General features: G+C 46.4%; 2 protein-coding genes and 1 long non-coding RNA gene across 3 annotated transcripts in view; 1 reads left to right on the top strand and 2 right to left on the bottom strand.

The window, feature by feature from the left end:
* The window catches only part of LOC143809455 (neural proliferation differentiation and control protein 1-like), a 43,214-nt gene extending 33,164 nt beyond the window's left edge, over positions 1-10,050 (bottom strand). Inside the window, exon 1 of the mRNA XM_077292530.1 lies at positions 9,896-10,050. The gene's annotated coding sequence lies outside the window, so the exon portion shown is untranslated. The remainder of the gene's footprint in view (positions 1-9,895) is intronic.
* LOC143806042 (heat shock 70 kDa protein) lies at positions 7,382-9,782 on the bottom strand. The gene has a single exon (XM_077285953.1). The coding sequence runs from the start codon at positions 9,623-9,625 to the stop codon at positions 7,694-7,696; it is 1,932 nt and encodes a 643-aa protein (XP_077142068.1). The 5' UTR covers positions 9,626-9,782; the 3' UTR covers positions 7,382-7,693.
* A 20-nt stretch (positions 10,051-10,070) lies between the features above and the next one.
* On the top strand, positions 10,071-12,653 carry LOC143806043 (uncharacterized). The gene is made up of 2 exons (XR_013221374.1): positions 10,071-10,201; positions 12,572-12,653. It is a non-coding gene; the product is annotated as an uncharacterized LOC143806043 (long non-coding RNA).
* The last annotated feature ends 226 nt before the right edge of the window (positions 12,654-12,879 follow it).

Below are 12,879 nucleotides of genomic sequence, written 5' to 3' on the forward strand. Positions count from 1 at the left end.
TGCACCATGCGATAACATGCGACAACATGCGGCGACATGCAACATATGTCATGCAACATGCGATGACATGCAACATGTGACATGCACCATGCGACAACAGCGGGGAAATGAAACATGTGACGATATGCAACATGCACCATGCGACGGCATGCGGCGACATGCAACATGCGACGACATGCAATATGCACCATGCGACGACATGCACCATGCGGCGACATGCACCATGAGATGACATGCAGCATGCAATGACATGTGACATGCGACGACATGCAACATGTGACATGTGCCATGCAATGACATGCAGCATGCACCATGCGACGACATGCGACATGCAGCATGCAATGACATGCGACGACATGCAACATGTGACATGCGCCATGCGACGACATGCAACATGTGACATGCGACATGCTGCGACATGCAACATGCGATGACATGCAGCATGCGACATGCAATGACATGCACCATGTAACATGCGACGACATGCAACATGTGTCATGCAACATGCCACATACAGTACATACATACATACAACATACATACAGACATACAGTACATATTAGAGTACATACTCACCATCACTTGTCACTTTGATCCCCGAAGCCAGTGTCATCTGTAAAAAATATTAAAATAATAAACAAACACTATAATCCCTGATCCGCAGAAATCCAATTAAAACGAGTGTCCCTCGACGATCTCCCGTGGAGAGGAGGATCAGCTGATGCGACCGCTCTCCAGGGGCTCCAGGAATACAATGATGGAAGGTATCCTTCCACAATGTATTCCTCACAATGTATTCCTACGCCCCTGTGAGAAAATAGTCCCTAGTCTCACTGTATGCCATTGCTGTGTGAGAAGTTTTCCCAGGCAGCAATTCCCATAAAGAGAGACTTTGTCCTAAGGTAACCTCTCTGTGATGCACTGCTGGAGCCATTGTCTCCTGTCAGTGTGTCACTGAAGGTCCTATAGAGCAGTGACATCACCCGATGTCACTGTTCTATAGGGGAGATCGTCGTAGGACACTTGTTATTAATTGGACTACGGCGGACAGGTAGTATACGGTTTATTATTTTACTTTTTTGCAGGCGCTGAAGTATGGTAAGTATGGTTAAATGAAGAATATTAAAATACTTTTTTCCTAATGTGTGTGTTTTATTAACCCTTTATTAGTATTGGATTAATAATGGATAGGCGTCTTATTGACGCCTCTCCGTTATTAACCCGGCTTAATGTCACCTTACAATAGCAAGGTGACATTAACCCCTTATTACCCCATATCCCGCCGCAACATGGGAGTGGGAAGAGAGGGGCTAAGTGCCGGATTTGGCGTATCTGTAAGATGCGCCATTTCCGGGGCGGCTGTGGACTGGTATTTGTAGCCGGGGGGGACCAATATCCATGGCCCCTCTCTAGGCTATGAATATCAGCCCGCAGCTGTCTGCGTAGCCTTTCTGGCTATAAAATATAGGGGGACCCCACGTCATTTTTTGGGGCCTGATCCCCCTATTTTAATAGCCAGTAAAGGCTACGCAGACAGCTGTGGGCTGATATTCATAGCAGGCTACAAATATTGGCCCCCAGCCGTCGGCTTTCCCCCTCTGGTGCAGAAAATTGTGCGGGAGCCCACGCCGTTCTTTTTATTAAATTAAACGCTCATTAAGGCCTTTTTCACACTTGCGTCGGTACGGGTCCGTCGCTATGCGTCGGGCCGACGTACTGACACACGTTGTGAAATTTGTGCATGACGTGGGCAGCGGATGCAGTTTTTCAACGCATCCGCTGCCCATTCTGAAGTCCGGGGAGGAGGGGGCGGAGTTTTGGCCACGCATGCGCGGTAGAAAATGGCGGACGCAGCGGACAAAAAACATTCATTTGAACCTTTTTTCGTGCCAACGGTCCGCCAAAACACGACGGATCCATTGCACGAGGGATGCGACGTGTGGCCATCCATCGCGATCCGTCGCTAATACAAGTCTATGGGTAAAAAACGCATCCTGCGAGCACATTTGCAGGATCTGTTTTTTTTCCCAAAAAGACGGATTGCGACAGATTGCTAAAAACGCAAGTGTGAAAGTAGCCTTAGAAACATTGGCCTTTCTATTGCATATCTATGGATATATCTATCTATAGATATATCTATAGATACATAGATGTATCTATCCAAATATCTGGCTGCTTTCACACATCAGGTTTTTGCCATCAGGCACAATCCGGCGAGTTTTGTAAAAAACGGATCCATTTTTTTTCCGCCGGATCCGTTTTTTTCTCATAGAGTTGTATTAGCGCTGGATTGCGCCTGATGGCCATACGTTTCACCCGTCTTTTGCCAGATCCGTCAAAAAAGCTGTTTCCGCCGGATGGAAAACACATACAGAGGAACGTTTTTTCTGTCCGGCAAAAAAACGCATAGCGACGGATCCGGCAAAAAACATATGAAACTGAGATGTGAAATGATGAATCCGGCCTCCAAATCCGTTTTTTCATGCATGTTTCCATTCAAATCATGCACATTTTCCGTTCATTTATTTCCAAAAACTGCATCAAACCGCGCAAAAACCGCACCAAAAACAGCATCAAAACTACACTAAAAACTGCATCAAAACTGCACCAAAAACTGCATCAAAACCTGGTGCAGTTTTGGTGCGGGTTTGATGCAGTTCTTGGTGTGGTTTTTGCGCGGTTTTGATGCAGTTTTTGGGGCAGTTTTGATGCAGTTTTTGGTGTGGTTTTGGTGCAGTGTTGATGCAATTTTGGTGCGGTTTTGATGCAGTTTTTGGTGCGGTTTTGATGCAGTTTTTGGTGCAGTTTTGATGCATTTTTTATGCAGTTTTTTGCGCGGTTTTGATGCATTTTTTAAATTCGCTTTTGGTGCGGTTTTTGCGCGGTTTTTATGCGTTTTCGAAAGCTAAATAAAGATGTATTATTGAACAAAAAAAAAAGATTTGTGATGTCATTATTGTCCAACATCCTCTTTTACATTTGTCCAACCCACACTCCATTACATACACAGATAGACATATAGATGATAGATGAAATGGATAGACAGATCTATGTTATGGACCTGGTGGTTAGGAGCACCCGGAATGACCTGATGGTTAAACTATCACACAGGACAAGCTCTGGGAAGTGGGAGCTCTGCTGACCGCAAGCTAATCCTATCACACACACACTAGAAATAGCCGTGGAGCGTACCTAACTCTGCCTAGACGCCTCTTCACAGCCTAAGAGCTAACTACCCCTAAAGATAGGAAATAAAGCCTACCTTGCCTCAGAGAAATTCCCCCAAAGGAAAAGGCAGCCCCCCACAAATATTGACTGTGAGTTAAGATGAAAGTCACAAACATAAGAATGAAACAGGTTTTAGCAAAGGAGGCCAGACTTCACTAAACAGACTGAGGATAGAAAAGGTATCTTTGCGGTCAGCATAAAACACTACAAAAAGCCACGCAGAGTGTGCAAAAAGACCCCCGCACCGACTCACGGTGCGGAGGTGCCACTCTGCATCCCAGAGCTTCCAGCTAGCAAGGCAATATCATGATAGCGAGCTGGACAAGAAAACAAAGATCAGCAAATAAACTAGCAGGGACTTAGCTTCTGCTGGAGTAGACAGGTCCTCAGAAAGATCCAAGAGAGATCTGAACCAGTACTAGAACATTGACAGCTGGCATCAAGTAACGATCTGAGTGGAGTTAAATAGAGCAGCCAGCCTAGGACCAAACGAGGTCAGCTGAGGAAGGAACCTCAGAACCAGCAGCTCCACTCACAGCCACCAGAGGGAGTCCATGGACAGAACTCGCCGAAGTACCATTCATGACCACAGGAGGGAGTTCGAGAACAGAATTCACAACAGATCTACATATAGATAGATCTATATATGCATACATCTATCTATTCATATATCTACCTATAGATATATCTGGATAGATATATCTATTGATAGATGTATGGATAGTGTAGGGTGCGTGTCCACTGTCCAGATTACATCCGAATTAGCTGATTGGATGCTGCGTACTTGTAGTCCCATCGGATGATGCCTGCACACACACCCCAAAAGACCCCCCGCACACACCCAAACAGTCCCGCACACACCCGAACAGCCAGGCACCCACCCGAAAAGCCCCACACACCCGAAAAGCCCCGCACACTCCCGAACAGCCCCGCACACACCCGAACAGCCCCGCACACACACGAACAGTATCACACACATCCAAACAGCCCGCAGACCCAGCACCCACATACACGCACATAGTCACTGCCCACATTCCGCCCACACACTTCCCTCCTCCCGAACTGCAGCGTTTCTCGGACCCACATCCGCAGCAAAACTGCAGATCTTTTTTACATCTGCGGTTTTGCTGCGGATGTGCCCGACTCAATGAAAGTCTAAGGGTGCAGAAACGCTGCAGTTCCGCACAAAAGAAGTGACATGCTGCAAGAAAAAAAAGCTGCGTTTCGGTGCGGCTTTTTCCGCAGCATGTGCACAACAAGTCTGCGGCTCCCATAGACTTACATTGGTTGTGCACTACACTGCGGATTTGATGCATTTCTGTGCGGCAAAAAATGCTGCGGATCTGCAATTAAATCCGCAACGTGTGCACAGCCTTAGCATTTAGTGAACCTAGCAAAAAAGCCAAGCAAAAAACAAGTGTGGGATTGCACTTTATTTGCAATTTCATTGCACTTTGAATTTTTTTCACATTTTCTGTTACACGACATGCTAAAACCAATGGTGTCGTTCAAAAGTAGAACTTGTCCCGCAAAAAATAAGCCCTCACATGGCCATATTGACGGAAAAATTATGGCCCTGTAAAGAAGGGGAGCGATAAACGAAAAAAGCTCCAGGGGTGAAGGGGTTTAGAAACATGGATATGGACATATCTATGGAAATAGACATAGATATATAGATACTGACGAGTTTGCATCAGGAGCGGCGGGGCAGGTGAGGTGGGAGGAGCAATACCTCCCTGCACCTACTTCCTCCGTCGCCCTGAACGCTCACTCACTGACCCGTGGAAGTGCCAGGTGGGCGCGAAACGGCCGTCGTCAGGCTTGCCGCACTCAGTTCATCTGCACCCCCGGCCGTGAAGAGTTTTATGTAAGTTAAGAAAATAAAGTTACCTCTCGTATAAGGATCGGTGAGTACTGCCTTTTCTTTGCTACTTGGATGGACTTTGAGATATATAGATATATCTGTATGTATTCATCTATCTGTTTGTTATCTATCTATCTATCCATCTGTGTGTAATGGAGTGTGGGTTGGACAAATGTAAAAGAGGTTGGACAGAAATGACATCACAAATCTTTTTGAAGATAGAGGAGCGAGAGGTTGGGGTGTGTTTTGGAGTGGGTGTGCCAGGTGCAGAGTTACAGGCGAGTGTAATGCATCATGGAACTTGTAGTATTAGAGCACAATAACTCAGGAGAAAAGAAGTTGTTGATTAACCCCATGAGAGCTGGATCCAGCACTAAAGATGTGCTGCTACTGCATGATAAAAGGTAATATTGCTAAAATAAACACAGTAGATGTTTTCAGTGGCACATAATAGCAAGATTTATGAAAAAAAAAAGTTATAGTAGTGGACAACTTCTTTAAGCAATTTTTTTTTTCTTTTGCCATGCTTCAATAGTCTCCATGGGAGACGACGGTCAGAACGCCTCTATGTAGTAGAATTGCTGACTTGCTATGAGTGCCGACCATTGGGTGGCACTCATAGCAATCCTGTGCTGACAACCACAGAGATGACTGGAAGGGCGATTTAAGTGTCGCAGTCAGAGTTTGACAGCGGCATTTAACTAGTTAATAGTGATTCCACCCGCAGCTATTGCGGGCACATGTCAGCTGTTCAAAACAGCTGACATGTCCCAGGAAAGATGTGGGCTCACCGTCAGAGCCCACATCAAAGGGAGTGATACTGACATTGGCCTACTATTACACCCAATGTCAGTAAGGGGTTAAAAACATCAGTTACTTATTCAAATATGAGAAAATGGGCTGTTTGCCCACTTTGATGCTAATTTTGATGCCCAGAACCCATTTGGGCCAAGCTGGAGAGACCTGGTTTTGATGTGGGGTTCCCTGTTGTATATGTCTGCAATGTGCTATAACTGGCCCAAAGTCATTTAACACTTTCATTAACGCCCTTCGGTGCCCATTTTGATGCCCATTTTTGTGCCAGTTTTATGATTTCTGTAGCTGTTTTTAAGTGTATTCACATCAGGGCACCTCGCTGCGTTGTATGTTATTACTGTGATGCTTATTTTTTGTTATTAAGCCTATAAAAAAATAAAATAAAAACACAAAACAAAAAATTGTCGAATAAGAAACCAACTTCAGCATTGTCTTCGTCAGCACAGAATAACTGTTCAAAGCAAGTAAAGGCGTTTGGTGCTTCATGGCATGGCCAAACATTTATAGACATTGTCCCACTTGCTTATTTTCCATTTACGATATGTCCACCCTTTTCTGCCTCTATTAAGCCATAGCTGTCAATCAAAAAAGGGTGGGTAACGATAGGTTGATAAGAAGCAGGTGTGATGGTGCACTTAGGGTGCGTGTCCATGGTCCGTAGTGACAGCACTTTGGACAGGGTGGAAAACCCGCTCCGCCCAAAGCGCCGCCCCCTTCTGTACGCGCGGCGATTCCGGATGTGTTCATTGCACACATCCGGAATCTCTGCACCCCATACATAGGGCCCTGTGATTTACCTTGCGGCGACGGAGTGTCGCCGCAAGGTAAACAGACATGCTGCGTTCTAAAAAGATGCACCGCATGTCCCTAAACTAAGGGCCGCTAGATGCATGTTCTCATTTCATAAAATCCCCTCCACTATGCTGTAACATCTGGACGCTGCGGCTGTACGCAGCTTTCAATCTGCAGCTAACCTGGATGTAATCCTGAACGTGGACAAATACCCTTAAATGTTTAGCCACGCCAAGGGTGAACCGAGTACATATGCTTGCTTTCAACAGTCATTCTGCATTTTTGGGCTTTAACCAGTGTAAATACCAAATTTACACTTCCATACACACACACACACACACACACACACACACACAAAAAAAAAGGGGGGGGGGGGAAGGCTGATTGGAACACTTCACCGACTCCTTTAGTAGATATGCCCCCAAGATCATTAGCTTAAAAAAGCAACTTATGAACCAGAATACTGAAAATGATCAATTTCTATAAGAACATCAGCTCTTTGAAAAAGGGGGTCCAGCAAGTACAACTACCCACCATCACAGTGCTATGGCACATCTTAGTCACCCTTCCCCAAAAAAGTACTGAAATAGAGATCATCAATTAATGGTATATAAAGCCAATCTATGGCATAGAAAAATCAACACCCAAAAAATAAATAGAAAAAAAAAATATGCATGTCAATTCATCAAAATAAGTTTAATAACAGATTTAAAAAAATCCAAAACAGACATGTAAAACATAGCAAAGTCACCACAAATACATAGTTACAGTACCATTTCTCCTACATAGACTATAAAGGACAAGTTGTTTTCAAAAATAGAGGTCATATATCCAATAGCAAGTTTGTTTATCTACACCAATTCTATTCCACACAAAAATTAAAAGTTATGGTCCTTAGCATATGTAACTTAGAATAAACAGAACAGTCTTAATGGTTTCTCTTTTGCAGAAATTCTGAGTGTGAAAAAGAAGAAAAAAAAAAGTTCAAAGTTCTCAATCCACCTCCTCAATAGTGGGCCCAGAGCTGCTACTCTGCCTGGCCTGTGCACCACAGCTGGAGCTGGGCATTCCCCCTGGCATACCTCCCTGGTACATTTTGGTGATGATGGGTTGGCACACCTTCTCCAGCTCCTTTTGCTTATGGGTATATTCCTCTTTCTCAGCAAGTTGGTTCTTCTCCAGCCAGGTGACAGTCTCCTTACACTTGTCTGAGATTAACCTCTTCTCATCATCACTGATCTTCCCCTTCATATTCTCATCTTCCACCATACTCTTTATGTTGAAGGCATAGGACTCCAGGGACTTTTTGGCAGTAATTTTCTCTCTCTGTGCATCATCATCAGCTTTGTATTTCTCTGCCTCTTGCACCATCTTCTCGATATCCTCTTTGCTCAGTCGGCCTTTGTCATTAGTAATTGTGATCTTGTTCTGTTTGCCTGAGCTCTTGTCCTCAGCAGACACATTGAGAATACCGTTAGCATCTATGTCAAAAGTCACCTCAATTTGGGGTACACCTCGTGGAGCTGGAGGGATTCCACGGAGGTCAAATTTACCCAGCAGGTTATTATCCTTGGTCATGGCTCTCTCACCTTCGTACACCTGAATGAGGACACCAGGCTGGTTGTCAGTGTAGGTGCTGAACACTTGGGTCTGCTTGATAGGAATGGTAGTGTTGCGTTTGATGAGGACAGTCATAACCCCTCCAGCTGTCTCCAGACCCAAAGACAGAGGAGCCACATCTAGAAGAAGGAGATCCTGCACAATATCAGACTTGTCTCCTATGAGGATGGCAGCCTGAACAGCAGCCCCATAAGCTACAGCTTCATCTGGATTGATGCTCTTGTTCAGATCTCGCCCATTGAAGAAGTCCTGTAGCAGCTTCTGCACCTTGGGGATACGGGTGGAGCCCCCCACTAGGACAATCTCATGGACCTGTGATTTGTCAAGCTTGGCATCTCGCAAGGCTTTCTCGACAGGCTCCAGAGTACCACGGAAGAGGTCAGAACACAGCTCCTCAAAGCGAGCTCTAGTGATGGAGGTGTAGAAGTCAATGCCCTCATAAAGGGAGTCAATTTCAATGCTTGCCTGGGTGCTGGAGGACAGAGTGCGCTTGGCCCTCTCACAGGCAGTTCTCAGTCTCCTCAGAGCCCTCTTGTTTTGGGTAATGTCCTTTTTATGTTTGCGTTTGAATTCTTCAACAAAGTGGTTAACCATTCTGTTATCAAAGTCCTCTCCACCCAGATGAGTGTCACCCGCTGTGGCCTTCACCTCAAAAATGCCCTCATCAATGGTGAGGATGGAAACATCAAAGGTACCACCGCCCAGGTCAAAGATGAGGACGTTGCGCTCCCCACGGGTTCCCTTATCCAGGCCGTAGGCAATGGCGGCTGCTGTTGGCTCATTGATGATCCTCAGCACATTGAGCCCGGCAATGACACCGGCATCTTTGGTGGCCTGGCGCTGGGAGTCGTTGAAGTAGGCTGGCACAGTGATGACGGCATTGGTAACTTGATGACCCAGATAAGCCTCTGCAGTCTCCTTCATCTTCTGCAGCACCATAGAGGAGATCTCCTCTGGGGAGAACGTCTTCTGCTCTCCTTTATACTCCACTCTCATCTTAGGCTTTCCCCCATCACTCACCACCTGGAAGGGCCAGTGCTTCATGTCTCCCTGCACCACAGGATCATCAAACCTTCTGCCAATCAGCCTCTTGGCATCAAACACCGTGTTCTGGGGGTTGAGCGCCACCTGGTTCTTGGCGGCATCTCCGATCAGTCTCTCGGTGTCAGTGAAGGCCACGTAGCTGGGGGTGGTGCGGTTTCCCTGGTCATTGGCGATGATCTCCACTTTGCCATGCTGGAAGACCCCCACACAGGAATAGGTGGTGCCCAGGTCAATGCCAATCGCCACTCCTTTAGATGCCATCTTCTGTCAGGATGTGTGCAGTCAGAGAAGTCAGGACAGGTGGCTCAGCCAGGAAGAGCTGCAGAGCTTGTATCAGAATGTGACCGTCTTCAGTAACTGTCTGATCCTCTGTACTACTCCGGCTCTCTATATATGTGTAAAGTGCAGACACGTCACAACCCTTCTAACGAATCAGAACGCGGTTTTTACACGCTGCTATCGTCGCTAGGCAACACTCCCGAAGTTTCCCGAGTGTTCCCAGCAGAGACAGCCAATCACGGCGCAACTTACCTCATAGACTACGGAGAATATTCGCGAGAGTTCAAGCAATTCCAACACTCGTCTAATCAGCGGCGGTAGCTGTTACTGACGTCATATCTCTGGGAGAATTTTCTCGATAGTTCCATGCAGGGCAGTTCAGTCAGGGAGCTGCTCAACCAATCAGCGTGAGGACTGAGGGCGGGCAGCGCCTATCAGTGCTGGAAGATTCTGGAAACTGCGCGGGAACTCGGAAAGGCAATTCACTGACTGACACTGACAGGACTTTAGTCAGGCGTGTTAGTAACCGCCCGTCGTGTGTGAGGTGAGGACGCTGAGGTACGAGACGTGTGAGGAATAAAGTCATGACTGGAAATTTGTAGATTAATTAAAGCGACATTTTGGGGATCTAGTTGTGCATCCACAGCAGCAATCTTGCGTTTCATTCTTTTAGCTCTGACGCAGTAGTGTGTATTAGGCTAAGTTCACATTAGCGTTGCGTCAGGCGCAGCCACGGTGACGCATGCGTCATGCGCCCCTATATTTAAGGCTACGTTCACATTTGCGTTGTGCGGTGCAGCATCGGCGACGCAACGCAAATGTAAACGCATGCACAACGCAGCGTTTTGTGATGTATGCGTCCACTTTTGTATGATTTTTGGCGCACAAAAAAAATGCATCTTGCAGCGTCCTCCGTGCCCTGACGCATGCGTCACAAAACGCAAGTGCAACGCATGTCCATGCGCCCCCATGTTAAATATAGGGGCGCATGACGCATGCATCGCCGCGGCTGCGCCTGACACAACGCTAATGTGAACGTAGCCTAACATGGGCGCATGGACATGCGTTGCACTTGCGTTTTGTGACGCATGCGTCACTGGTGGTGGTGGTATGTATTATGCACACGCTGTAAGGCGGGGGACCTGGGTGAGTGGCTGACACACGCAGTGCTCGTGCCCAGGAATCCCAGCCCCGCACTGTGTATAATGCATAACACACTGCGGGGCTGGGATTCACAAGCTGGGTGGCCGCACAGGCGCAGTCTGTGAGACTGCATCTGAGGTCAGAAGGGCAGCGCTCACTGCGCCTGCCCCAGGCAGGACAAAACGGTGCAGGTGCCGGATTTGATTTGAAAACCGCGCGGACGGGGCAGCGCCCGGCGCCGAAGAAGCCTTGACTGACGGCAGGTGGCGTGTGCAGCAGGGGGGTTAAGACTTGCCTCCAGGACTAAAGACAGGTATTTTTGCTAAATTATAAAATGCTTTATTTCTGCTTTGACTGCACCAATAACTAAAAGAGCCACCTTGTCAGAATGCAGCATTACTGCTGCACAAGGTGGCTCTTTTAGTTTCTAACGGCTGGAGGGGGTGACAGAGTCCCTTTAAGAATTAAAAACTAGTGTATTATAAATACTGGTGATGAGTGAACGTGCTCGGCTAACGTATTATCCATGCTCAGGTGTTATCAGAGTATCTTGGGCGTGCTTGGATAATGTTCGAGTCTCTGCAGCTGCATGTTTTGTGGCTTTTAGACAGCCGCAACACATACGGGGATTGCCTAAGGCCGGAGACACACTGGTGCGAGATACGGCCGAGTCTCGCTGGTTAAAAACAAGCTGTGGCACTGGCACTCCGGTGCGGAGCGTGCAGCTGCATAGCAATACATGGAGCCGCACGCTCCGCTCCGGAGTGCCGGTGCCACAGCTTGCTTTTAACCAGCGAGACTCGGCCGTATCTCGCACCAGTGTGTCTCCGGCCTTACAATCTCCGCAGTGACTAACAGCCACAAAACATGCAGCCGCAGGGACTCGAACATATCCGAGCACGCCCAAGATACTCACATAACACCAGAGCATTACTTATATTCGTTATCCAAGCATGTTCGCTCATCACTTTAAAATACAACTTCATATAAAATATTAGAATATATTTTTACCCTGACTAGCTCCCTTGGAAATTTTCAAGATCTCCCATACAAGTGACTAGAGCGCTGTGAAGGGGCTGCTACCTCTTCGTTTCTGACACCTTGAGCCAGGTTGTTATAAATATCCCTGATGTCACTGCTCATTCAAGGTCCAAAGCAGAGATGTTGAAACTGGGGCCAAAAAAAAAAATCCCATAGGCCCTGTTCAGTGTGTTCCATAAAAGTAGAACCAGTATCATGAGAACAATGTGATTTTTCTCAACTGGTATCCGTATGATAAGCGTTTAGATCATGTTTTACATACTGTAAGGCTAAATGGTGTTTAGGCTTATTAAACCTATTAAATAATAAAAAAATGATGTGCAGTCTCGCTTTTCATAACCATCCAAGGTAAAGCAGATGGCTGTAGGGTTCTATTAGCAGGCTGGAAAAGTCCCTGGTTATTGGGCCCTTCCCAGCCTAAAAATACAAGGTCACAGCTGCTCATCAGAGACCCTGGGTCTCGTGGGAGTCGACAGCGCAGATTCAGTACTGCAACCATTAGTGACACCGTCATGTCTCACGAGTGAGGACATTACAGAGTTACTGACATCGCTCGTGAGACTTGATCAGGAGTGACCCCTGAAGTATTGTTCTCGAACGACATAAGTTTCTGTACAGAATCGTGGGATTTCGATGTCTTACGTCTGAGCCACGGGAATTTAAAAAAAAAAAAAAAAAAAAAAAAAAATTGGTGAATGAGGGAATGTTTGTATTTATTTCTTTACCTGTTTTGATGTCTTTCAGGTTCTCATTTTTGGACTACTTCAAATTCAATGGACTATATCAGATGTTCATGGGTCTTTTATTAAATTGGTGATCTAAGGTGTTACGGAGTAATTTTATTTTAGATTACTAGGTTAGTAATTGGGATGTCGGATAGTCACCTTTCTGTTATTAACTCCTGGGTTTCTTGCAGCAGACATTACAAAACTGACAACAGTCCCATAAACAATTAGCCCAATTGCCACCACACCAGGGCAATCAAGCAAAATGCCAGAAGACCAGGCAACACACCAGAATTGGTGCATCTTTTAGATGTGCCAATTCTGGGG

The sequence above is a fragment of the Ranitomeya variabilis genome, chromosome 2 (assembly GCF_051348905.1).
Source record: "Ranitomeya variabilis isolate aRanVar5 chromosome 2, aRanVar5.hap1, whole genome shotgun sequence".
In the NCBI taxonomy this organism is placed as follows: domain Eukaryota; kingdom Metazoa; phylum Chordata; class Amphibia; order Anura; family Dendrobatidae; genus Ranitomeya; species Ranitomeya variabilis.